Source organism: Trachypithecus francoisi, unplaced genomic scaffold (genome assembly GCF_009764315.1).
Source record: "Trachypithecus francoisi isolate TF-2019V2 unplaced genomic scaffold, Tfra_2.0 Lachesis_group5, whole genome shotgun sequence".
In the NCBI taxonomy this organism is placed as follows: domain Eukaryota; kingdom Metazoa; phylum Chordata; class Mammalia; order Primates; family Cercopithecidae; genus Trachypithecus; species Trachypithecus francoisi.
Window position 1 is genome coordinate 17,868,772 of NW_022681470.1, and position 27,908 is coordinate 17,896,679.

Sequence of the window (27,908 nt, forward strand, 5' to 3'; positions counted from 1 at the left end):
CCAGGAGCAGAAAACTTTTACTGAGAGCGCAATATTAATATTTCTTCTTAGGAAATGTTCAACCATCACCACCCCACTGTCTTTAGGTTTACTTCAAATGACCTTGAAATGAATCTGATGACAATGCAACTCTGACCCTAACCATGTTTGCGGAACTTTTTGTCATCCTTCAGAGCAAACAACCCAACACCTGATAAAAATCAATAGAAAAGTTCGACAAAGTCTTCATGGAATTTACTTTTTAGATGGAAAAACAAATGTACTAAAAACAAGTTCTACACTTCATAACTCAAACGTATTTTTTTAAATTTCATGAATTTTAAATAAAAGAGGTTTTTTCAAAAAGGCTAATCAACTCCTTTGAAGGCTTAAGGCTGAAATCTGCTGAAGGTAAAAAAGACTTTCAGGGGCCGGGCGCGGTGGCTCAAGCCTGTAATCCCAGCACTTTGGGAGGCCGAGACGGGTGGATCACGAAGTCAGGAGATCGAGACTATCCTGGCTAACACGGTGAAACCCCGTCTCTACTAAAAAATACAAAAAACTAGCCAGGCGTGGTGGCGGGCGCCTGTAGTCCCAGCTACTTGGGAGGCTGAGGCAGGAGAATGGCGTGAACCCGGGAGGCGGAGCTTGCAGTAAGCTGAGATCCGGCCACTGCACTCCAGCCCGGGCGGCAGAGCGAGACTCTATCTCAAAAAAAAAAAAAGACTTTCAGGGAACTGGCTGAGTTTCAATGGAGTTTAAGCCCCAATTACCAGCTTTGAGAGAAACTGAAACGAAGGGAGATGCAGCTGAAGCCAAGCTGTGCCATCACCAAGGGGCCCAGCCTGGCAGAGCCAAGAGCACAGGCTGAAATAGCCCATGGGGGCTGCAGGAGGTGCAGTGGTGGGATGGAAGAGTGAGGTAACGGTGCATGGGTCCCAGGGTCTGAGGAAAAGGACCAGGAAAGAGTTTGGAGGCAGGAAGCAGAGGAGTATGTTTGTGAGGTGATAGCATTAGATAACCACAGTAATCTAACTCCAAACCTGGATGACAGAGAGATGGGGAAATGTAAACCTTATTTCTCCATAGCAGTATCATTTTATAAAACGATGCTTTGCTATTTTAAATCCTGCTCACAAATCAAAAAGGCTTCTTGCCCTGGCTTGATGTTGATTATCATATAACAACTATTTCCAGTGCATCCCATTAACATCTTAGATGAACAAATCCATAATTTCCTGCTGAGAGACAAACTACATGATGATGCAACCTTGGAAAATTTAGCATAAAACACAGTATTGTAAGTGAAAGGGCACCTTATTACTTCATTCTGAGAACTGTGATTTCATTATAAAAAGATGATTACATACATTCTCAATCATCCCAAGCAATTATCATCAGGGGACCTAATTCTTGATCTCCCTCTCTGTAATTATTCCTCAGAACTCTAGGGGAAAGGACTGCATCATAATTAATGAAAGCATCCAGCAATGTAAATAGAAAAGCCTATGATTCTTCAAAGAGCATTTCAGGTAAAATGCCATTCTATGGAAGAATATACCATGACCTCATTCAAGAGAATCTGCAAAAATGGCTATTATCATCTGTTTTTCCAATGCACTGTATGATGTCAAGGGTTCATCCTACATTTCCCGAAGTATTTTATAGAATGGCTTATTGACAAAGGTGAGATCATCATGAAACCTGGAAGAAAAATGTCACCATTTTCCAGAATAGAGGGCACAAATGTCACAAAGATGATAAGGGAAGCCGAAATAATGACGAGGCTTCTCATACACTAACAGATGGAAGCAGCTGTCAAGAACACTCAAGGCTGTGCTTCTCCCCATCCCCTCTAGGGGGCAGGTATCTCAGATGAGCAAAACCACATGGGAGACAGGTTCATTACTTGAGGCAGATGATGAAACAGGGAAAATGGAAAGAAAGAGCTGCTGTATAACTTCTACTTTCTCTTTTCACAGTGAATGAGGATACGGTGGGTGGGAATGAGGCTGGGCTTTGAGTCAGCTCCTTCCAACTCTTGTGTTCTGAGCTCTCCAATTACCAAAAAATAAAACTTATGTTTTTGTCACGCAAGTCAGACTTTGGCAACCATAATACTTCTTATGTATCTTTCTCCACTTTCAATTTTGTCTCCCAAAGCCTATTATGATGATCAGAGAAAAGGAGCCACTAATTGGCACAACAACCTTAATTGGCATTCAAATTCTGTTTTAGAAGGGTGTGTGGTGAATAAACGACCAACCTTATTTGAAAATAAACAGGCAAGTTCCACTTATTATTGAAGCTATGATAGGCAGGATGTGCTCTTAATCTTTTTACACTAGCCTGTGATCCACATTGCCGTTCAAATCTTCTGACAAAATCCATACTTATGGTGTATTTCTAAAATAAAAACAAATGGAAAATTTTCATTATCAGAAAACTAACCAGAACATGTACTGAAAACCGTAATCAAGATAAAGCAGCTTAACACATAAGAATCACAGTTTCCAGAGTTAACAGGGACCTTACGAGATCTTCCTTCCAACGTCCCATTGAAAGATGCATAAATGCCCAGAGTGGTTCTGGGATACGTCTTCCGTGTCTTCCATGGCAAAGCCCATCTGAGAGCCAGGCACTCTAAGTCCGGTGCTCTCTAAATGGTAGTGCTCATGTTCTAGGGCCCCCTACCCCAGCCCACTGGAATTTGAATTGACAGCAGATTAAACGACATAATTCATCATTGCCTCACATAGGAGAAAGAACAGAAGGAGAAAATTCTGAAGAAGAAAGGGAGAGAAGAGAAATAATTGAACCATGTGTGTATTCACATCATTTTTATAAATGAGATAGCATGAAAACTGACAGGGAGATGCACCAAAACCATTAAGAGTGGCAGCTAACTCGTAGCATTTATCATCAACACACTGTGCTTAGAATTGTATTATTTAATTTAACCCACAAAACTACCCCACAAGGCAACTGCTATCATCCTCATCATCATCCCCCATTTTACAAATGACGCTTCTTCTTCTGTTGAGGCTCGCAGAGAACCTGCTCAAAAGACAAGCTAGGAGGTAGAGGAAGCAGAATGCTACTCAGTCAGTAGAGCACAACTGCGACTGCATGTTGCTTTTGTGGGTACTTTATTCCTGAAGCCCCCAGGCTCTAAGAACACTGTTGATTTTTTATGTTCTTCTCAATTAAAAGGGGCTCAATCCAGGGTCACCAAACCATTAATCTAAATATGCTAAAGTCTGTGCTTAGACAGGATTTTGTAGTAGTAAAAACTATAGGCTTTAAATTTCTTTCAAAAGGTTTTGGGCAAACTTCTGTTATCCCAGAGGGTGGTCTAGGTGTGTGGAGTTGAGACAAAAATCGGGATCATTCTTCCCTTTTGGGACAAAACTATACCTCTGCATAAAATGGATGCTAAAAAATATATATAAAGATATTTCCCTCTTACAAGAAACATGTTACATTAAGGCTTAAAGCTGAAAGTATTTCTGGAAATAAATGGATACTATCTGCTGGAAACTATACTCACAAACATTAAGTATTAGCCTAAAATTCTAAAGTCAAGTTCTATCAGAAAGGTTCATTTCTGAGCTGAAACATTTCCTGAGTCAAACATGGTCAATATGAGTCTCTAAAGCATAGAGCAAATTGTAAAGCATCTTTACATTTGCCAGTGCTTAAAACTTACAATTGCTACTGCTTAAAGCCATTACTTCACTCTCCTTATGCTAGCTTAAAAGCCCTGCTTTTTAAAATCACAAATGTTGTTGCTACAAAATTTATTGAAAACAGCACAATCCTGTTATTCAATGCACTGTAACATGCGACAATCAGCCAAGAGATAAGGTAAGTTGCATTTCTGGGATGGTAAACCTCCCAGTGTGTTGTCTTATCTGTGGGAAACCTGCTGGGCCCCAGGCTGTTTACACTTATGTTGTGCCTCTCTACACTTAAAAAATCAATAAACAAATTCACCAGGGAGGCTAGACAAAGAACAAATACAACTTCCAGAAATTAAAAAAAATGACAATTAACTGGAAACTCAATATGCAGGTGGAAAAGAGTTTAGACACAACTAAGGATGGAATTAGTGACCTATAAGACAGACTGTGAAATTACCGAGAACGCAGCAAATACAGAGGATAGGGTGAGTCGGTCTAAACAAGAGATCTAGATGGAGATGATAGAGGAAGGAAAGAAAAGCACAACTGAAGAAATAATAAATAAAAATCTTCCAGAATGGATGAAAGACACCAATTCTCAGATTCAGAAAACCTATCAAATCCTAAGGATAATAACAAAAAAAAGAAGTTCTACTGGACATATCATAGCAGAACTTACTTAGCACACCAAAGTCACACAGAAGATCTTAAAAGCAGCCAGAGAAAAAAGGCATTAACTACAAAGGAATAACAATTAAATTAACAGCAAACTTAATAATGCAACTCAAAAGACAATACTCAAAGTGCTGAGAATTCTATTAATATATCCAGCAAACTGACCTTACAAACAGAAGCAATACAGTTATTTTCAAACACAAACTGAGAAATTATTAAAAAAATAAATTATTATCAACAGAGCCTTACTAAAAAGTCTTCTAACATGAATTTCAGAAGAATGATTCAAGAAGGATGAGCTGACATTCAAAAAGGAACAGTAAGCAATGACAAACATGTAGGGTAATTCCCAGAGGATAATGACTATTTAAAACAATAAAAATGCCCAGTTTTTAAGATTAAAAAAAAAAGAAACAAAATAGAAGTACAAGCAAGGAAACAAAAATATATACTATGAGAAGGGATGGCTGGCGTTAATGTGCTCTAAGTTCCGTGTATTGTCCAGGAGGAGGCTCAAGAACATCAATCAACTTTAGATTCTGTTAAATAACCACTAAGGTTAATCAATTTATGCAGAAATAAAGGGCACAACTTCCAAATTAGTAGAGGGGACAAAACGGAATAAAGATGGAAAACAGATCCCCAGAAGTCTAAAATACAAAGAAGGTGAAAAAAGAAGGAAGGAAGAAAAGATGGGAGGAAGGAAATAAGGGAAGAAAACTGGAACAAAGGGAAAGTACAAAATAAGAGTCAAATGCATTGACAATTAGAATCACTGCAAATTTAATAAAGTACCTAATTAAACGACAAAGATTATCTCATTGCATAAGAAACCAAAAACCAAAATCCAGGGAAGGAGAAGGAAGAAAAGTACCAAGAGGCTGAGCCTTTAAAATGATACAAAGGAAAGCAAATTTATACATTAACTTTTTAAATCCTAACCATGAAATCTTTAAAATAATGATTTCTTTTTTAAGGGGGAAAAAAAGGGTGGGGTGGAATAGGGCTGGACATGGGGGCTCACCTGAAATCCTAGCACTTTGGGAGGTTGAGGGGGAAGGACTGCATGAGGCCAGGAGTTCAACACCAGCCTGGGCAACATAGTGAGACCCATCTCCACAGAAAAAGAAAAAGAAAAAGAAAAAGAAAAAGAAAAGAAAAAGAATAGAAAAATTGACCAGGCATGGTGGTGTGCACTGAAATCCCAGCTACTCAGGAAGCAGCAGAGAGGACTGCTTGAGTCCCGGAGTCGAAGACTGCAGTGAGCTATAATTGTGCCACTGCACTTCACCCTGGGCGACAGACTAAGACCCTGTTTCAAAAATAGTAATAGTAATAATAAAATAAATATAAATTAAAAAAGGAAATAAATATTGGGGCTTTCTAACTTTTCAAATTATAGAGGACATTTATAGTCTATTTTAAAATCCAATCAATTCCTTTGTACTTGCTGCTTGAAAAAAATCCAATGAGTACTCTTTGTTTTCATTCAGAATTATACGGCAGAGATGTACAAACTTAATTTTTCACAGAAAACTGCAAAAACACTAGCTTTTAATGCTGCTCAGGATGTTTTTAAGAAAATAATGTACATTTCTACTCACACTTGTATCTAGACTTAATTATACTTTATATTATAAAATGAAAATGTTCTTATTCCTAAAAGTATCATAGCTCATATCTTGGATAAAGTGATGTGTGTGTTTTAAGGTAAATGTTCACTTAGCAACTCAAATTTTTATTTTTAATAAACCACAGAACCAAGACTAAGCAGAAGAAAACGCGATATTTCTCCAGTCTCCGGTTAACATCTTCAAGAATCAAGAGGATGGGCGGAGATACCTCATGAAATGCATCGGGATTCCCAGGATTAAAAAGCGAGGGTAACTTTTCTTCTAATCCTTGTACTATTTGTGGCCAGACAGAATTCACCAAAAAGTCATATCCAGGAACAGTATTGCCTTTTTCACTGTAAAATAAGGGCACATTTCAGTAAAATACACCATAATCTATTTACAAAGAGCAAATTTCCACTGTGTTTCTTCTGCCAAAAGATCTGCAGTCTAAAACTTATTTCAACTTAAAAAAAAAAAAATATTTGTAATTTAGTTTGTTTCTAGACTCAAATTTCTATGTCACTCCTTAATCTCAGTCTCACCTCACACCCGGCAAATCTCCTGGATCCGGACTCCTCCACCTGGTGTCAAGGCTAATCACCTTGGTACACTTTTCCCTCTAAAATACTTCCCACCACCTTTATACTCCCATCTTGGAAAAAAAAAGTACAGTAGTCTAATATTACAGGAAAAATAACCTTCACGTTACTGAATACCAATAAACCACACAGCATTGTAAATGATGCTAATTTATAAATTAATAACAGCTTTTATTTACTAAGCTATCTCTAAGATTACTTTCAGTTCTAAAATTCTGACTATCAAATGTGAAATCTTATCACAAATTTTGACACAAAAATCTGATAATAGATTATTTTTTTGTGTGTGTGTGCTTGTCTTATTTTGTCTTTGTTTAGCACCAGACTTTAAATTCCAAATTCCCAAATGTAGATGACAGGCAGCACTGAGACAAAAGCATGCGCTTCGGAGCCAGTGTGCCTGATTCAAATACTGGAGCACCGGCAAATCATTTAACTTCTCTGTGCTTTGGTTTCTTCATCTTTAAAATGGTGATGATAATAGTACCAACTTCACAAAGTCATTATAAGAATTAATATTTGTAAAGTACTTAGGATAGTGCCTAACACACAGTAAAAGCCCTATGTTAGTAACGGTTAAATAAGAGAGATTCCTTAAGTCTCTCATGAACTCGAAGACCTGTAAACATACATTCTAGGCAAACACCATTTCACTAATCCGCCCACTTTGTTTCATATTGTGTATTCTGCTCTATTTTAAGGTAATTTTTTAAAATGGCAAACAATTTAATAAATGTTCTTATTTTAGCAAAACTGGTAGTTTTGTAGCTAAGTTGCCATATCAAAATGGGACTTAACATTCTGGTAAGTATTAAAATAAAATTTTTAAAAGTTTTTGTAATTTTCCTGCTTAACAAAAATTATCAAGATAGACAAGTTATCAAGAAAGCTTTGTTTCACTGTCCAGGAAGAGCTAGCAAATAATGTTATTATAGTTTCACCTAAGTATTGTTAAGAAATTACTGGTGGGGGTGGAGGAGGGCCAGGAAGGGGAAAGAAGATGGCTGCCTCCTATATATCCAATTCCACACAACATATTATACACTTTCAAATAATAGTAAGAGCAGGCTCTGTTAAGGTATCTGGAGAAAGAAAGCACAAAATTGAGGACTCCAAACTACAGATATACATAATATAATCACTACTAAATGACAACATTTCCTCGTTCCCAAAATTAATGTCTAATGAAAGCCCCAAAGAGAGAATGTAAAACCTGGATTAGATGGATTAGAAAAGCTCATCTGTATTCTCTGGAGGAGAAATCACAAATGTTTTGGTGTTGCCAGTTATAAAGCTCATGAAGGGTGGCACATGATAAAAGAAAAGAGTGACAAGGGAAGCACCACGCTGGAAATCTGAAGCCAGGAGCCGAGCACGGGAAGGAAAGGGATACACAGAACCTGCAACACAGTGACGGGCTAGCAGCAGATGAAGATGATCTCGCAAGGTACAGTTCAGATTCCTCAAATCTCTAAGCCTTCTACGTGAATTCCCCCACACTAAAAACTGTGGAAAAGATCCCCTAAAGCTTTGAAGCTTGACATCTCTGGACCCAGACTGGCTCTGTCAAATCTAATGACTGATTGTTTCATATCTATGGCTTCATTTTACATCATGATTTCTACTATATTCTTATCCCCAAATCCAACTAAATCCTTATGATTACTAAACAAAAGTAGCAAAACTAGGCTTCATCTTAGGTGATACACAGGAAAGAGAGAGGGTACTGCAAATGCCAAGCAGCACATTAATTACCCCACATTTCTGCAAAGAACAAAAACTCAAGGCCAAATATATTGCTTGCTCCATGAAAACAGAGACCTTATTTGCCTTTTGAGCATTAAACTTAGTTAATTCTTTCATTTTGCAAACACTAACTGGGCAGCTGTTAGCTCTAAGACACTGTGTCAAGAGGCAGGGGAAGGTGTGAGCAGCGGAGAGGTGATCATAATGCAACATGGAAATTAATCAGCAGACACAAAAGCAACACGTCCTGCAATCCAGAGGACATGATGAATGCTGAACATTAGGACAAAGACTGTTTTTTTTTTTTCTAAAGACAGGGTTTTGTCATGTTGCCCAGGCTGGTCTGGAACTCCTGGCCTCAATCGCCCGCCTTGGCCTCCCAAAGTGCTGGGATCACAGATGTGAGCCACTACGCCCAGCCAAGGATGGTCTCTTGAAGGAGGTGGTATCTCAGCTGGAGATTCACATGGAGAGGCAGTTTGACAGGAAAACGAAGGGCACAGGAAGCGCAAGGCAAGCAGAGGAAAAACGCAGAAGCACATGAGTACAAGGGAGCTGGGGAAAGGCAGCTAGCACTGTGTGGCTGGAGCATCCAGGGATACGGAGGGAAAGTTCCACGGCGGAGAGAGTTCTCCAGTGGAGAGCTACCAGGCAAGAACAAAAAGGGCCTTGCCCTGCTTCAAGAAGCCTGGATCTTCCTCCACGTGCACTGAGAAGCCACTAAAGATTTATGAAGAAATCTACGAATCGCAGATTTCTGGGTAAATGTGACAGTCAGAAGCCTAGAGAAGGAGAGACTGGAAGTAGGCAGACAGGGTGGGGAGATTCTATTATTGTGGACAGCAGATGACAAGGCCTGGACTGGGACAATGGCAATGGCGAAAGTAATGGGATATTTATGAAAGAGAATCAGGAAGTCATGGAAACTGAACAAAGGGAGGAAAAATTGAAGATGAGTTCATAATTAGTATAAAACTTGTTGAATTAAACTGAACTGATATCTATAGACAGATTATGACATATTAGAATCATGGAAGGAAAGCAATTCTGACTTCAAACTAAATTTAGGAAAAAGTGCAGAGAAGAAGAAAGGCTAGACTTTGGATTTGGAAATGTGGTCTTCAGTCTCAGCTTCATCTCAGTGTCCACATCTTTGAAATGAGGCTAATGCAACCTGCCTCACAGTATCATAGGTAGAAACAATGAAATAACAAGATTCATAATGGATTCACTTCATACAAGACGGTCATCGTCTGTCGTGCACCTGTGCTTAGCAGGTGCGGCCACTGAAAGGGAGGTGGGGGTCCACACGGGGTCGTTTAAATTACCTGGAGATGGCACCTCCCGTGACTTCTCGAAGAAGGCGGCAATGGTGAGGAACAAACTCCAGGAGTTTATTATACATGACTTGAAGGCCATTGGGATGAGATTCAACAAACTGCTCTATAATCACCTATTAAAAGGAATATCATTTTTTAAAAAAAGCATTTTAAAGGGAAGTACAAACTATATATTTCAGAGAAAACAATAAAGAAAACTTTACAAATCTGCTTCCTCATGCTCACCCTCCTCCCTGTGACATATTTTCTAAACAGTGAAGTAAATAACAGGTCACATTCAAAACTAGTTCCTCGGATTAGGCTGCACAGTTATGACTGTTGGGGAGACATGGGCTGATAAACCATGCACTCTCATATGCTTCCCTGTGAGTTTGAAAATAAAGTAACACCGTTAAAAAAAAAAATTTAAAGCAGAGCACACGATTCTCCACTACAACTCCTCATTGTCTTCATACTGGCCTTTTCTTCTACCATCATGCAGATTAGGGAAGGGTTTGAGGCAGAGAAAGATAGAAAATATATTAGTTTATTATTTTATTTTTGTGTGATAAAATTGGGAGTCAGGAATGATATGACAAGATAAGCTGAGTTTAAATAAAACAGAATGTGGCTACTGAATTTAATATGCCACTGAAAGTTCAAATATTTCTTTAATTTAGCATACTATATTCAGTTCAGTGAAAAAGGAATAGATGAGTGACTAAAATATTTTCATTGGTTGGGCACGGTGGCTCATGCCTGTAATTCCAGCACTTTGGGTGACCAAGGCAGGCAGATCAGTTGAACTTAGGAGTTCAAGATCAGTTTGGACAACATGGCAAAACCTCGTCTCTACAAAAAATACAAAAAAAACCATTAGCCAGGCATGGTGGTATGTACCTGTAGTTCCAGCTACTTGGGAGGCTGAGGTGGGAGGACTGCTTGAGCCCAGGAGGTTGAGGCTACAGTGAGCCATGATCATGCCACTGCACTCCAGCCTGGGCGACAGAGTGAGACCCTGTCCCCCAAACCACACACACACAAATTTTTCACTTATTGACAAAGAAATAATGTACGTAATTTTTTCACCCCCATAGAGACAGCTATGGAATATAACAGGATATAAACAGAACTGAAAGATCATTTATTTTTAGTAATCTTAACAAGGCCAAAATAATTATTAAAATTAGTCCCTAAATTTCACTTTTATCATTGGGAGTCTCAACTTTCCACTTTAAAAAATAAAAGACTTTCACCCTGAAATCATGTGAGTATAATCCTTGTATTTACTAACCACAGTCAGAACATTCACACTGACAGGACACTGGAGGCAAGTCCCCAAACACTGAGGATGGCCTCAGTGACTTCTCTCAGTCTGAAGCAGATGAAGCCGCTGTTTTTGTATGTCAGAAACTGCTGAGTATCAGCAACTTTATATGGCACAATCTATACTCTGGCTGCTCAGAAGCGGGGTACACTTACTTCCTATATTTTAACTATATCCTAATAGGTGAAGGATACTACATAACCGAGTTCTAGATTTAAAGTATTACTCAGCTAATTTGTTATAAAAGCCCTTGATCTTTGAATATTCCTCCTCTCGCCTTCCCGGTCCAGTAAACTCCTCTGTATTTTTCAAGACTTGGGCCAAATGTCATTTATTCCCTGAAGACTTGAGGGTGCCACTGTCTACCCCACTCACACACCTTTCCACGTTCACAGCACTCTCTGCACCTTCCTCGTACACTGCAGTGTTGTCACTGCTTAATTGTCCACCCTGCTTAGTCCACCCATAAGACCAGTGGTTTGAAAACATTCTTTTAACAACTACTGAGGAACAATTGCCTGCCATGAAATTGACCTAAAAACATGTGGATGCACACCTTCTCCCTAGGTGAGAATGTCGCCCTTGAAGCCTGAGCCACAGCATTGCTAGGAAACCTGAGAGGGCACACCCAATTCCTGGCACTGTAACATTACTTCCCAACTGTAACTCACGAAGACCAAGCCTTCCTTACAGCTGGTACTGTAGGAACTGAGAATCTTTCCAGAAAGATCTCTGCTCTCTCTTCTTATCTTCCTCACACCCAGTAAAGAGTCAAAGACAGAGCAGAAGCTCATGAATGTTTGTTGAAGGAGGTGCACAGACCTCATCTATGTATGGTTTCACTAGAACTTGGCCAACTAAGGCCTCCGCGTCCCGTGTCTTGTCAATCGTGGCGTAAGTCCGCAAGCAGTGCCGTATTATGTCGACATCAGACGTCTGAAGGCCTTCTAATAGGAGGCCTTCCAGTGACTGCTGTAACATGGCTGTAATGCCAGCTATACGCTGCAAGAAAAGGTTGGTAAGTAAAAAAAACTCTAGTTAGAGCAATTTCTGAAACTGCAAATAGACACATAACAAGCCTCTCAACACCAATAGATGATGACATATATAAAATCAAAATAATAACTTTTCCTGGAGATAACAATGAACCCCCCCACCCCAATCTCTTTATAAGTAAATTTCTGCTTCATCAAAGAAGAATGTAGACAGAATTACAGAATGAGAAAAAAATTATCTTCCTCTTAAGCTACAGAGTCAATCTTTAGGAAACATCATGGATTTAAAATCCAATTAAGAGCTTTGGATAAATTAATTGTCTACATCATATAATATGTCCAATTCCATGAAATTCAGAATTAATTTTACTCTTATCATCTAGAAAATGTGACTGAGTCTTTACACAAAATCTATAATGTGTGACTCTTAGGAAGCTGGGGCCCAGAAAATTAAAAATTGAAAAAAAAAAATACAAGGCTAGGTTCAAAACCCTTAGATCAACAATATTACTAATTTAAACCAGAATTATTTAGCAAGTTCCTAAACACCAAACTGTGGAAATCCAAAACAACACTTACCGGTCTTACTTTGTCCAAAAGAGGCATGCCTTTGCTTTGAACAGCATGAAACTGTAACTGATTAAATTCTGTGGCAATTCTCTCCAAAATTTGTCCAGTCAAAAGGGGGCTAGTAGAGGAAACAATTACAGAAGTGTAATCCCTAAGGTCTCTATTTCCACGAGAATACATCATACACCTGGCAGTGAGAGGCTTTCACACCCACTATATTTTGACTTTTGTCAAAGTGTTTAACATGGCCACCTTGTTACAAGGTGAAAGCTAAAGCGTCTTTTGTGCCATTAGTCAATGTTCCCCAGGAGCCATATGCACAGCATGTTCTAAGTGCACTGGGGAATCTGTTGAGTACAAGGTGCTGCTGCTGCCTGGCCTTGACCCACAGGGACCAGACAGCAGCAGAGCTGGCCAGGCCTGTGTGCATGCAATTACATGTTTCTGCCACTGACTCCAAGCTCTCCCATTCATGACCTTCTTCTTCAGCTTCAACCTCCCTTCTTCTTCCCTCTTCCTCCCTCCCCCTTTCCCCTCTTCTTCCTTATCCTTTCTTTCTCTTTCCATCCCATTTCTTATAGCTGAATCCTTTCTACTTCTCTGCCTGCCTCACTCCCCTTGCTAAAATACCTCTAAATATTTCTAAAATACCAAATACATTTGTCTCCTCAATAAACGAAACTGACCCTCTAGCAGCAGTAAATATCTCAAAATATCTTATTTTAAATTTAAATAGTAACGACTTACTTTAAAATCACATTTACCAAACAGCAACAGCTGTCAACCTATATGCTCTGGGTCCTAGTGACAGGGCATTCTTCACATATCTGGCACAAAATATAATAAATGTACTCCCCCCCCAAAACATATTGTCAAGTGTCAATATCACTCAAAAAGAAGTGAAATAGCAGAGGAGAAGTATAAAGGTATAATCACCCGCTGTATACACTGAGGCATCCTGTGTATACTGATGGCTCATCAGTGAGTGAGGAAAAATGCCCATATCATAAGGACACAGCAAATGCTGCACTGAGAGCATCAGGGGTCTACCCAGTTCTGTATTTGTAGCATCCAAACTAGTTTAGAGGAACAGGAGCTACCCAGTGTGACCAACCAAAAAGGTTAACTCTTTCTTGAATATCCCTAACTCTTTCCTGAATAATCTCGTGTGAATTGATTATTTATAAATTATCTGAATGTTTCTTGGCTTAACAAGCATGGTATATCTACTATTCAGTAATATTGCCCTGGTTTTACCTTCTCTACAGCTCAGATTTGCAGATTTGAATTTAAGAAAAGCTCCTCAAAGATGATTCAGAGCAAGGAAGAATGCAGTGTCTATTATACTGAATATAACATACTGAATATAATATCATAATATAAGAGTATGTCTAGAAACAGACATCACTGAGGTAATCAGAAGCCCATTTCCCACTAGTGGGGGACGTTTGGTATCTTTTCTTAGGTACCTACTAGTTCCAGACACTGTGGGTGTAAAGATGTCAGGGGCCTTATAGACTGATGGAGAAGGCATGCAAGTCAATCAACAGTTCCAGTCTCAATCGTAAGTTGTCTGGTGGATGACCCGGAGGCCTGATGAATGCATGGAGATGGAGCATCTAAATCTGAAAGGTCAGGGAAGACTTCCTAAAAGAGGTGGTCTTGTAATTGAGCTTTATGGAAGGGAACTCTTGCAGTGTCTTGTTTATACTTTCTCTCACAGAACTGAGCGAGACAGGTTTAAAGAAAGCAGGAGGGATCAACAGTATCTCACACAAGAGAGAAGAATAAATTTTTACAAAACAAATCCATATCGTTTTATAACCTGCTTTTTTTCCACTTAGCACAGTATTTTGAACCTTTCCATACTTTAAGCATGTTTTGGGCTAGATTTGGATGGACTAAAGAGAAATCAGGCAGGTGAAAGGGAGGTAGAAGTTAAAGGAAGGGCTTTTAGTATAACAAATGGGCATACATAGTAAAATTAAGGAAGGATAAGTCAGCAATGTTCAGGGCAGTCAGGGAACCATAAGTAGTTCCGAATAGCTTTAGTGAAGAATACAGAAGTGGCAAGGAGCAGCTTGGGAGTTTAAGATTTACCCTAAAAACACTGGGAAACCATTGCTTCCCAATCACATAGTAAGATGTGATTAGACAAATCTAAAAGATCCATTTGACAGCTGCAGAGTTAGTTGTCCTAGAGAAAATGAGAGGTCAGTCAGGAGGTCACTGCCTGAAACGAGGCAATGGGAGAACCAAGAGGGAGAGGCAGACATCTCTCAATCTCAGAGATGCTAGAGCAGCAGACTCTCCAGGACTTGCCTAGTGAATGAAAGGAGGAGATGCAGGGAAAAAAAGGAGACAATGACTCCCCCAATATGTTTAGCCTGGTTAGTGAAGGAAATGAAGGCACTGTTTCCTAAGACGAGGAATGAAAGGGAGGAGTAAAACGTTTTTGCTGGTGGAGGCAGGGAAAGAAGATGAGAGCCCAGTTTTCAACATGATGAATGTGAAGTGCCTGTAGAACGTCCACTAGACTCCCCGCAGTCATCAGACTGATGAGTCTGAGGACTACAGAAGTTCGTCTGCAGATAAAGACATCAGCATCCAGGAGGCCCCTAAAACCATGGGGTTGGATGAGGTTACCCAGAAAGTGCTGATCAAGAGCACAGGGCCAAGAACAGTGCCCTGGAGAAAGCTGGCATGAAAAAGGGCAGTGGAGTCCATCAAAGGAACAGAGTAGGAATAAGGAAGGAGGAAAAGAAAACGGGGAGGCAGGTATCACAGATGCCAGGTGAGGACACTGTTGGGAGTGGCTGTCAACGCTGTTGAGTGGAAGACAGAAGCAGAGCAGTTAGTCGAATAGGGCTCCAGTGGGCTCTCAGAACTGACACTGAAGGGGACTCTGATGAGTGCAGATGAAGGGGAAGAGAAGGGACAGAAGCACAAGTACTATAGGCTGAAGAAAAAAGATGGCAGCGATTGACCACTTATTTAACATCTCGATCAGGAAAGAAAGTAGAGACCTAGGACATGAGAATAATTTCCTCTTCAGATGCCTCATCTCCTCATCTATAAAATGAGAGATACAGAGCATACTGTTGCTACAGTCTCTCCAAATCTAAAATTCTGAAATCCTAAATGTAAGAATTTAAGGATCCTAAATCCTAAAATTAAGAAATCCAACTTGTCTTGATAGTATGATCAGGACTTTGAACCGCAGGTATATTCCATTTGGTCCTGGTTGGTTTTCCTGTAGCTTATCCCATATTAGTCAAGGAAAAATATGATGGCTATCAACGTGGCTTTCAGAGATGCTTGTGTTAGGCCCAAACAAGACATGTATGAGGGTTTACTCTATGGCTACCAATCCTGCAAGTGAAGTTCCTATTAGTCTTATATGAGAGATGACAATACCAACACACAGAGTGAAGTAACCTGACTCAAGCTACCCAGCTGGTACAAGCAACATAAGCCCATGCTCTTTCCACTGCACCATGGGGCTTCCCATTCGTGTTCATAATGATACATTCAATTCATTTTCTGAGTCACTCAACGATCTGACTGATTTTAAATTCAGTGTGGGAAGGTAGTAAGACACTACAATATAACAAAGGAAACCGTCATCTTTTGCTTATTTCCTCAGTTTTTTCTTTGCTGTTTATAAATTTCAGCGAAATGTGTCCTGTACTATTTCTTAATGATATAACACTCGTGTATTTTGAACCTCAAGATACATCAACTGGAATACTCTGGGCCTGTCTAAATAATCTAAGATGACTGCTCATCCACACCTTGAAGGTCAATAGGGATTTTACTAGTCCATGGGTAAGGCAATTTCAAAAATAAAAACCTTCCACAGAAAGTACACGTTCTCTGACTCCCTGAAAGGTGCCGTGTTGGAACAGTGGTCTACGACCATCAAGGCTATATAATAACATGTATAAGCTTTACCATTTCATGCACTCTGCTTTGCTTGAGCTACATTTAAAAACACTAAGCCACAGACTGGGATTTTCTTCTTTATCAGAAATGAGTTCTAACTAAAAAAATTTTTACCCTGGATGTAAAGTATTAATTTATGAGTTATTTAGTAAAAAATACTTACCTGCTTGCTTCTAGTGCAGATGTTTCTTTAGAACTTTGAGAGTTTAAGATTTTTTCAATTTTCTCAACTGATCGAATTACTTGTATAAGCCTCAATACACACATCTATAAATAAAAATTAAGAATAAAGCTATTGTCATGTTTAATCTTCATTATCTTATTTTGTCATCCTAAGTGCAGGAAAATACAAAGTCAAAAGTCAGTGTAAAATTACCTATAGCATTCTACATTTTTAGCATTTCTACATAACACTAAATTCCCAAGAATGCAAATCTTTTGGCTTTCCAGAACAAACATATTTCAACATTGTATCACAATTTTAGAATTTAAAAAAACTTATTTTTTTTTGGTTTCTTATATTATATCCTTATTCCCTCTTTCTTTTCCCCATCTGTTTTAGGACAGGGTCTCGCTCTATCACCCAGGCTAGAGTGCAGTGCTGTGATCTTGACTCACTGCAGCCTCAACTTCCCAGGCTCAAGTGATCCTCCCACCTCAGCCTCCCAAGTAGCTGGGACTACAGGCACACACCACCATATCTGGCTAATTTTTTTGTATTATTTGTAAAGACAGGGTTTTGCTATGTTGCCCAGGCTGTTCTCAAAGTCCTGAGCTCAAGTAATCTGCCTGTCTCAGTCTCTCAAACTGCTGAGATTACAGGTATGAGCCATTCCACCTGGCCTCTTTTCCCCATCTTAAATAAACCTTTATTTTGGTACTACATTTATGTTCTTAAGATCCTTTTTTCATGTTTTTAGTTTCCAATCATATCTGTCCTCTTCATTTACATGTGCATGATATACCGATAAACCTAAGTGCCAATTTATTAAAGACATTTATTACACAAGGCAGATATTATTATCAGGGAACATTATAAAAACTCATTGTTAAAATAACAAAAATAAAGTCATTCATTAAATAAATAGTTACAAAGCATCTATCATGAACCAAGACATTCTTCTACACATTGGGAATATAAGTGGATAAAACAGGCAAAAATCCCCTCTCTCATGAAGTGGACAATCTTTTCTAGCAATGCACTACATTCTTGAATCTTTGGACAAAAGCTGAGAAGGGATCTAAAGGAGAGTTAAACAGAAGATCTCTAAAATAGGCTTCTCTCCCTTGAGATTTTAAAAAGTGTGCTTGGGTACTAAAGTTATCAAAAGAAAAACAAATACACAAATACATCTAATAACTACATTTAGAACACACTTTAATATAAAAGAGAGACATCATGCTCCTCTCTGCAAAGGTATCAAGCAGAGTAAATCATACGGTACGCCTGAAAGTGCCTGTTACTACAAGGTGCTACAGTGAATCAATGCTTTAATATTATAATATTTGAGTATACCTTTTTTTTCCTAATGTCCTCTTGTTTAGACACTCGTTCATCAACTGCCCGAATTCCTTCACTGACAGATGATCTAAGGCTCTTTAAAAGAAAAAAAAAAAAAGTACTGCAGAGATTGTTTCATAACATTATGAAATTTACACATTTAATTCAATTCCACAGGACTGAACACCTACAGGCCAGTATTACACAGATATTGACAAATTACAAAATATTAGACACAATTGCTGTTTGTGTCTCAAGATTTAGGGGAAAAATGACATATAAAGCTAAGGTCATGCAGGATCGGCTGCCGAAAGAAAATTAATGCATACACAACGAGCATCACAGGTGGTCAGGGTAAAGAAAGGATAACCTGAGTCAAAGTATAAGGGTGTCTGGTGGAGGAGATGAGACTTGAGGTAGATTCTAAAAGTTTGTGGATGCTGACAAGCATAGAGAGAAGATTATCAGAAGACAAGGCACGAAGATAGAACAGTTATGACATATTTCAGAACCAGTGAGGAATACATCCAGGGGTAACTGCAGGCTTCAATTTGGGCAAAAGCAGAAATAAAACAGGAAGGGTTCATTCAAGAGGGCTATGACTAGATAATACTTTTAGACTAGATTCTACACATTTTAAGTACTAATATATCACGAAAAAGTTGTTTTGGGAAAATTCAGAAGCAAGAAGTCAAGAACAGGAGGCAAGGAAAAGGGAGAGGTAATAGGTGGAGAAACATGTCCAGAAGCTAATGAATTCATCAGAAATTAGGGCCAAAATGAAAGTAATGGAAAAACTAGAATAAACTGGAGAAATCACAAAAATTCTATAGAAAAGTGAATTCATTCATCCCACAAATGTTCTGAAATACCTATTAAATGTCAGCTATTGTGCAAGCCAATGAGGATGCAATGGTGAAAAAGATAGAAATAGTCTCATAGAAAGAGTCTCATTTCTCAATGACTGCAGAATCTCACAGAGTAGCTTCATGAGTTGGAGGTCAAAAAGGAAGAACAGGTCTATTGCTAAACCAATCAGGAAAAAGATGGCTATAGAGACAGCTGTGGAAAGAAGGAGAGCATATGGTACTGGCAGGTGGCAAGGTAAAGACTAGAGCCTGCAGGTGACAGAGCAGTCAACAATGACAGAGCAGAATTCAGGAAAGTGAACTCACCTCCATGGGAGGCAATTTGGAGAGGAGAGGAGAGGACAGGACAGGACAGGACAGGAGAGGAGAGGAGAGAAGGCTGAGGACTGAGGCTTGGAAAACGCCCTATCTCCAAGGCTGGGGGTAAGAAGAGGTACACTGAAAGGAAGGCAGAAGAGCCACCCGAGAGCCATGTAAAAGCCACCCAGAGTGTGGAATCCAATAGTGGATCACAAAAACAATTTTCCTTCCATGGCAAGAAGAAGTACTTTAAAAGCTTTTTGAAAAAATCAAACAAGACATAAACATCTGAAAATATTTGCTAGTTTAAGGCACAACTCGAGACCTCTCTTTTAAGAATTATTTCTTGCCTGCCATTCCTATGGACTTCTAAACACTGACATTGCTATTATTCTGCATTTTTTTTTTTTCAGCACTACACATGCACTGAAGGTTTATGTATGTCACCTACTGTGAGCCTACTATGTGCCAGGGACTGTCTTAGGGGCTAAGTGCATAAGGCTACACAAGCTGCGCATGATCTAGTGGTGACATACACAGGTAATAATGGTGCAATGAACCAAGTTTATGACAGTTCCTCAAGGCTAAGACAGCATGGAAGTCACAGTGCCTGACACAGACTGTGGGGTGGACCAGCAGGGACAGGACAGGGTAGCACACTTTTCTGTTGAAAATGATGTCAAAACTTCCTTCTCTACTGTTCATCTGGATGGAGTCCCTGTCTCCAATGGCTTAGACATGGGAGTCCCAACTCATTACAGCAGACATTATCTCATAGGAACATTAAAATAAACACAATTAGTTATTACATTAATTGTATATTATCCTTCAGTTACATTAGGGTTTAAAGAGCTTCTGCGGATAGTCTAGGAACCTAACAATATATAAAATATTATTTGAGAAAATATTTGTAAAACTATAAATTTTTAAAATAGAAGCTATTCTTAAATTAGTGACTACCTACATATGAGTGACCTAACAGTAACAAGTTGAGTTTTTAAACAGCATTCTCCTCCCCCAACATTTTAAAGTTATATACTCCAAGAATCTGTCATCTTCAAATCAAACATAAATTTTTTTGGTTATAGTATCACACGCAAAAAATAGAGAATGATTTACAACTTTTCTGAGGGTATTATAATTACTAAACATTCAAAAAACAAAAAACAACAATCTAAGAGATTAAAGGAATTCTTTTTTGGAGGGGCAAACAAGCATATCATGCTTTATGGTAAACTGTTTAATGTTATTTGGGAAACTTACCAGAACCTCTTCTCGTAATTGTCCCAAAGGCACAGAAAGCTGGTTGAGGGCTTTGTCCATGCCAACCTAAAGGCAGAGATCATGTTGGCACACACACTTCACAATCAAGAGTAATAGCTAAGTATCTATTTAATGATCAATGCAGTGCTAGACTTAGGTTATTCCTTCTGTACAACAAAATGAACAACCATATTTTGCTAAGTAACTAAATAACATGTTATTTTACAATAAATATTGTTGATAGAATGTGAAAAAACCTTTGATGTACATGAAAACTATAAAAATAAAAGAAGTCATAATAAATAAAAGCTTTCTTAGGCACAATTTGCCTCTGAATAAAATATTTTAATGAATTTGAGAAATTTTAACTGGAGATAAAGAGCTATCTGTCTGTAATTTACAATATTCAACCAGCTGATGTGAAAGTCTCAAGGACTCTATCTGTCCTAACCATTATAACCCTTGAGAAAAATCCAAATGAAATATAATGGAAATAAAAATTTCTAGGTTTCTAATCCCACCACAACATTTATCTTAGATGTACATTTCCCAAATGCAAATATGGCTCATTAATTTTAATGCTTCTTAAAATTTCCATGGAGATGGCTACTTTCTGTACTTCTTTGGAGAGAGTTTTAAAAGTAAAATAAAATAGGAATAGGATGACCAAAAGGCAAACTTTGGGAGTATTAAAACATAAGCACTTCTAACCTACTTTTATAAACAGCTGATATGCTCAAGGCAAACTATTCTTACATTTTATAAAACCAAGCCTCGTAAAGATCAATATTGGCCAATGTTCTCTCAATCTAGCTCTGGCTAGCATATGTATCTGAAAGTAAATTAAACATTTCCTTAAGAACAGCTGATATTTGCTCTTGCAAATTGGTCTAAACCAGAGAGATTTCACAGTAATCAGCAGCTAACAAAAACAACCACTCTGCTATTACTAGCCTTTGCTTTTTAATAATATCAAATTCAAAAAATATTCAATCTAGAATAGTCTTAAATAAGTAAAAAAGCAAAATTGTATATCAAGAAAGTTTGGTTATTTTATTGATGAGATTAGTGATCTCTTCAAATTTCTGTGAGGATCTCAACTAAAAGGTTTCTAAAAACACACAACACTTCTAAGAATAAGTATGAGTAAGAAAGAAATTGTATGTGTGTAAATGGGACCGTGGATTGAAAGTTTACCAGGTTTGTTGAAAGATTGACAAAATCTGCATAATCCTTGTTGATGAGTTCGACCATGGCTGTTTTAAGAAGTTTATAGTAGAGCTCCAGGTCATCTCTCAGTTCTTCCAGCTGGACCCGCTTCCTACAGTCAGACACAAAATGATCAACATCGAAATCTTCCTGAAAAACAAAACCAGAGAAGAAAAAATTATGGCAATGACATCACAGTGACATATACAAATGAAATGGAAGAAAGAGTAAGAAAGCCCATTCCCTTCGTTTACAAGGCCATGCTGCTGCAGGAAGAAAGTGTCTTCATACATGAAAGTATGAAGGTGTTTGTCCGCTTTATAAAGGTGCCAAGAAGGGTGGCCCCTGACGGACAACATCCTCTCCTGTTGCCTAAAATTCTAAAAGTGAACTTCTTTTTCAAAACAACACAATTCAGTCAGGTTCTTCTCAAAATAGAAACGTTTCCCTTTAATTTTAAAGTAATAAATGTTCAATGTAAAACTTTCAAACAACAAAGAATTATATTAAAAATCTCCATCAGAGTAAAAAAAAAATCACCCAAATTCTCATGCTGTAGAGATAAGCACTATTTTTTTCTCTACTTAACACTGTGATTCACATCCTTCCAGATGTTTCTTTATGTGTCACATGCACACACAGAATCTTAATATTCATGCTGTATGTAAACTGCTTTTCCCCATATAACAATATAACTTGGATGTCTTTTCATAATCCATATAAATTTGCATTCATGTTTTACATGGATGTTGAGTATTCCACCAAACAAGATGTTCAGGAGCTTGTGGAGCACACTGCAGCTCAGCAAGGCCGCTGTGGTCAGACTGCCAGATTTCTCCTCTCTGGGCAGGCCATCTCTGAAAAAAAAGGCAGTAGCCCCAGTCAGGGACCTACAGATAAAACCCCCATCTCCCTGGGACAGAGCACCTGGGGGAAGGGGTGGCTGTGGGCACAGCTTCAGCAGACTTAAACATCCCTGCCTGATGGCTCTGAAGAGAGCAGTGGACCTCCCAGCACAGCATATGAGCTCTGGTAAGGGTCAGACTGCCTCCTCAAATGGGTGCCTGACCTCCATGCATCCTGACTGGGAGACACCTCCCAGTATGGGCCGACAGACACTTCATACAGGAGAGCTCTGGCTGGCATCTGGCAGGTGCCCCTCTGGGATGAAACTTCCAGAGGAAAGAACAGGCAGCAATCTTTGCTGTTCTGCAGCCTCCACTGATGAAATCCAGGCAAACAGGGTCTGGAGTGGACCTCCAACAAATTCCAGCAGACCTGCAGCAGAGGGGCCTGACTGTCAGAAGGAAAACTAACAAACAGAAAGGAATAGCACGTCCACTCAAAGACTCCATCCAAAGGTCACCAACCTCAAAGTCCAAAGGTAGATGAATCCACAAAGATGGGGAGAAACCAGTACAAAAATGCTGAAAATTCCAAAAACCAGACCACCACTTCTCCTCTAAAGGATCACAACTCCTCGCCAGCAAGGGAACAAAATTGGATGGAGAATGACTTTGACGAACTGACAGAAGTAGGCTTTGGAAGGTGGGTAATAACTAACTCCTCCAAGCTAAAGGAGCATGTTCTAACCCAATGCAAGGAAGCTAAGAACCCTGAAAAAAGGTTAGATGAATTGCTAATTAGAATAACCAGTTTGGAGAAGACTATAAATGACCTGATGGAGCTGAAAAACACACCATGAGAACTTTGTGAAGCACACACAAGTATCAACAGCCGAATCAATCAAGCAGAAGAAAGGATATCAGAGACTGAAGACCAACTTAATGAAATGAAGTGAGAAGACAAGATTAGAGAAAAAAGAAAAAAAGGAAAGAATAAAGCCTCCAAGAAATATGGAGTAGATGAAAAGAGCAAATCTGCATTCGATTGGTGTACCTGAAAGTGATGGGGAAAATGGAACCAAGTTGGAAAACATTCTGCAGGATATTATCCAGGAGAACTTCCCCAACCTAGCAAGACAGGCCAACATTCAAATTCAGGAAATATAGAAAACACCACAAAGAAACTCCTTGAGAAGAGTAACCCCAAGACACATTATCGTCAGATTCACCAAGGCCGAAATGAAGGAAAAAATGCTAAAGGCAGACAGAGAAAAGGTCGAGTTACCCACAAAGGGAAGCCCATCAGAATAACAGCAGATCTCTCTGCAGAAACCCTACAAGCCAGAAGAGACTGGGGGTCAAAATTCAACATTCTTAAAGAAAACAATTTTCAATCCAGAATTTCATATCCAACCAAACTAAGCTTCATAAGCAAAGGAGAAATAAAGTCCTTTACAGACAAGCAAATGCTGAGAGATTTTGTCACCACCAGGTCCTGCCTTACAAGAGCTCTAGAAGGAAGCATTAAACATAGAAAGGAAAAACTGGTACCAGCCACTGCAAAAACATACCAAATTGTAAAGACCATCGACACTATGAAGAAACTGCATTAACTAATGGGCAAAATAATGACAGCGTCAAATTCACACATAACAATATTAACCTTAAATGTAAACAGACTAAATGCCCCAATTAAAAGACACAGACTGGCAAATTGGATAAAGAGTCAAGACCCATCAGTGTGCTGTATTTAGGAGACCCATCTCACATGCAAAGACACACATAGGCTCAAAATACAGGAATGGAGGAATATTTACCAAGCAAATGGAAAGCAAAAAGAAGCAGGAGTTGAAATCCTAATCTAAAACATACTTTAAACCAACAAAGATCAAAAGAGACAAAGAAGGGTGTTACATAATGGTAAAGGGATCAATGCAACAAGAGCTAATTATCCTAAATATAGATGCACCCAATACAGGAGCACCCAGACTCACAAAGCAAGTTCTTAGAGACCTACAAAGAGACTTAGACTCCCACACAATAATAGTGGGAGATTTTAACACGCCACTGTCAGTATTAGACAGATCAACAAGACAGAAAATTAACAAGGATATTCAGGACTTGAACTCAGTTCTGGATCAAGAGGACCTAATAGACATCTACAGAACTCTCCACCCCAAATCAACAGAATATACATTCTTCTCAGCAGTGCACTGCACTTATTATAAAATTGGCCACATAACTGGAAGTGAAACACTCCTCAGCAAATGCAAAAGAATAAAAATCATAACAGACTCTCAGACCACAGTGTAATCAAATTAGAACTCAGGATTAAGAAACTCACTCAAGGCCGGGCGCGGTGGCTCAAGCCTGTAATCCCAGCACTTTGGGAGGCCGAGACGGGCGGATCACGAGGTCAGGAGATTGAGACCATCCTGGCTAACACGGTGAAACCCCGTCTCTACTAAAAAGTACAAAAAAACTAGCCGGGCGAGGTGGCGGGCACCTGTAGTCCCAGCTACTCGGGAGGCTGAGGCTGGAGAATGGTGTGAACCTGGGAGGCAGAGCTTGCAGTGAGCTGAGATCCGGCCACAGCACTCCAGCCTGGGTAGCAGTGCGAGACTCCGTCTCAAAAAAAAAAAAAAAAAAGAAAAAAAGAAAAAAAAAAAGAAACTCACTCAAAACCGCACAACTACATGGAAACTGAACAACCTGCTCCAGAATGACTACTGGGTAAATAATGAAGTGAAGGCAGAAATAAAGATGTTCTTTGAAACCAACGAGAATGAAGACACAATACACCAGAATCTCTGGGACACATTTAAAGCAGTGTGTAGAGGGAGCTGTATAGCACTAAATGCCCACAAGAGAAAGCAGGAAAGATCTAAAATTGACACCCTAACATCAAAATTAAAAGAATTGGAGAAGCAACAGTAAACAAATTCAAAAGCTAGCAGAAGACAAGAAATAACTAAGATCAGAGCAGAACTGAAGGAGATAGAGACACAAAAACCCTTCAAAAAAATCAATGAACCAATGAAACCAGGAGCTGGTTTTTTGAAAAGATCAACAAAATAAACAGACCTCTAGCCAGACCAACAAATAAGAAAAGAGAGAAGACTCAAATAGATGCAATAAAAAATGATAAAGGGGATATTACCCCCAATCCTACAGAAATACAGACTACCATCAGAGAATACTATAAACACCTCTAGGCGAATAAACTAGAAAATCTAGAAGAAATGGATAAATTCCTGGACACATATACCCTCCCAAGGCTAAACCAGGAAGAAGTCGAATCCCTGAATAGACCAATAACAAGTTCTGAAATTGAGGCAGCAATTAATAGCATACCAACCAAAAAAAGTCCAGGACCAGATGGATTAACAGCTGAATTCCACCAGAGGTACAAAGAGGGTACCATTCCTTCTGAAACGATTCCAAACAACAGAAAAAGAGGGAATCCTCCCTAACTCATTTTATGAGGCCAGCATCATCCTGATACCAAAACCTGGCAGAAAGACAACAAAAAAAGAAAATTTCAGGCCAATATTTTTGATGAACATCAATGCAAAAATTCTCAATAAAATACTGGCAAACCGAATCCAGCAGCACATCAAAGAGCTTATCCACCACAATCAAGTTGGCTTCATCCCTGGGATGCAAGGTTGGTTCAACATATGCAAATCAATAAATGTAAACCATCACATAAACAGAACTAATGACAAAAACCAAAACATTATCTCAATAGATGCAGAAAAGGCTTTCGTCAAAATTCAACACCGCTTCATGCTAAAAACTCTCAATAAACTAGGTCTTGATGGAACGTATCTCAAAATAATGAGAGCTACTTATGACAAACCCACCACCAATATCATACTGAATGGGCTAAAACTGGAAGCACTCCCTTTGAAAACTGGCACAAGACAAGGATGTCCTCTCTCACCACTTCTATTCAATATAGTATTCGATGTTCTGGTCAGGGCAATCAGGCAAGAGAAAGAAATAAAGGGTATTCAAATAGGAAGACAGGAAGTCAAATTGTCTCTGTTTGCAGATGACATGATTGTATATTTAGAAAACCCCATTGTCTCAGCCTAAAATCTCAAGCTGATGAGCAACTTCAGCAAAGTCTCAGGATACAAAATCAATGTGCAAAAATCACAAGCATTCCAATACACCAACAACAGACAGAGAGCCAAATCCTGAGTGAACTCCCATTCACAACTGCTGCTAAGATAATAAAATACCTAGGAATACAACCTACAAGGGATGTGAAAGACCTCTTCAAGAACTACAAACTGCTGCTGAAAGAAATAAGAGAGGACACAAACAAATGGAAAAACATTCCATGTTCATGGATAGGAAGAATCAATGTCATGAAAATGGCCGTACTGCCCAAAGTAATTTACAGATTCAATGCTATCCCCATCAAGATACCATTGACTTTTTTCACAGAATTGGAAAAAACTCTTCTCAAAGAAGAGCCCGCATAGCCAAGACGACCCTAAGCAAAAAGAACAAAGCTGGAGGCATCACACTACCTGACTTCAAACTATACTACAAGGCTACAGTAACTGAAACAGTATGGTATTGGTACCAAAACAGATATATATATATATATATATACACCACTGGAACAGAACAGAGGCCTCAGAAACAACATCACACATCTAAAATCATCTGATCTTTGACAAACCTGACACAAGCAACGGGGAAAAGATTCCCTATTTAATAAATGCTGTTGGGAAAACTGGCTAGCCATATGCAGAAAACTGAAACTGGATCCCTTCCTTACACCTTATACAAAAATCAACCTAAGATGGATTAAAGACTTAAATGTAAGACCTAAAACCATAAAAATCCTAGAAGAAAACCTAGGCAATACCATTCAGGACATAGGCTTGGGCAGACTTCATGTCTAAAACACCAAAAGCAATGGCAACAAAAGCCAAAACTGACAAATGGAATCTAATTAAACTAAAGAGCTTCTGCACAGCAAAAGAAACTATCATCAGAGTGAACAGGCAACCTACAGAATGGGAGAAAATTTTTGCTATCTATCCATCTGACAAAGGGCTAATATCCAGAGTCTACAAAGAACTTAAACATACAAGAAAACTGAATCTCCAATACAAGAGTTCATGAGAGGAGACCTTTAAGAAGTGGTCATGAGGGCTTTGTCCTCATGAATGTATTCAAGCTGTTACCATGCAAGTGGATTAATTTTTGAGAGAGGGTTATAAAAGTGAGTTCAGCCCTCTCTTGCTCTTGTATGCTCTTCCCATCCAATCTCTGCTACATGATACTCTACACCCCATTTTGACACAGCAAGAAAGCCTTCACCAGATTCGACCTCTTGATCTTGAACTTCCCAACCTCCAAAAATACGAGCCACATAAACTTCTATAGTTTATAAATTATCCAATCCCAAGTATTCTGTTTTAGCAGCACAAAATTAGACACT

At 38.9% G+C, this 27,908-nt stretch overlaps 1 protein-coding gene across 2 annotated transcripts in view; it reads right to left on the bottom strand.

The window, feature by feature from the left end:
- Positions 1–27,908, bottom strand: part of COG2 (component of oligomeric golgi complex 2) — a 52,275-nt gene that overhangs the window by 13,289 nt on the left and 11,078 nt on the right. For both annotated transcript variants that reach the window (XM_033195680.1, XM_033195681.1), the window contains 9 exons: positions 21,585–21,746; positions 20,388–20,453; positions 17,971–18,051; positions 16,618–16,721; positions 12,519–12,627; positions 11,767–11,946; positions 9,627–9,751; positions 6,180–6,306; positions 2,246–2,385 (listed from right to left, as the gene is read on the bottom strand). In XM_033195680.1, coding sequence (XP_033051571.1) covers positions 2,246–2,385; positions 6,180–6,306; positions 9,627–9,751; positions 11,767–11,946; positions 12,519–12,627; positions 16,618–16,721; positions 17,971–18,051; positions 20,388–20,453; positions 21,585–21,746 — 1,094 coding nt within the window. The remainder of the gene's footprint in view (positions 1–2,245; positions 2,386–6,179; positions 6,307–9,626; positions 9,752–11,766; positions 11,947–12,518; positions 12,628–16,617; positions 16,722–17,970; positions 18,052–20,387; positions 20,454–21,584; positions 21,747–27,908) is intronic.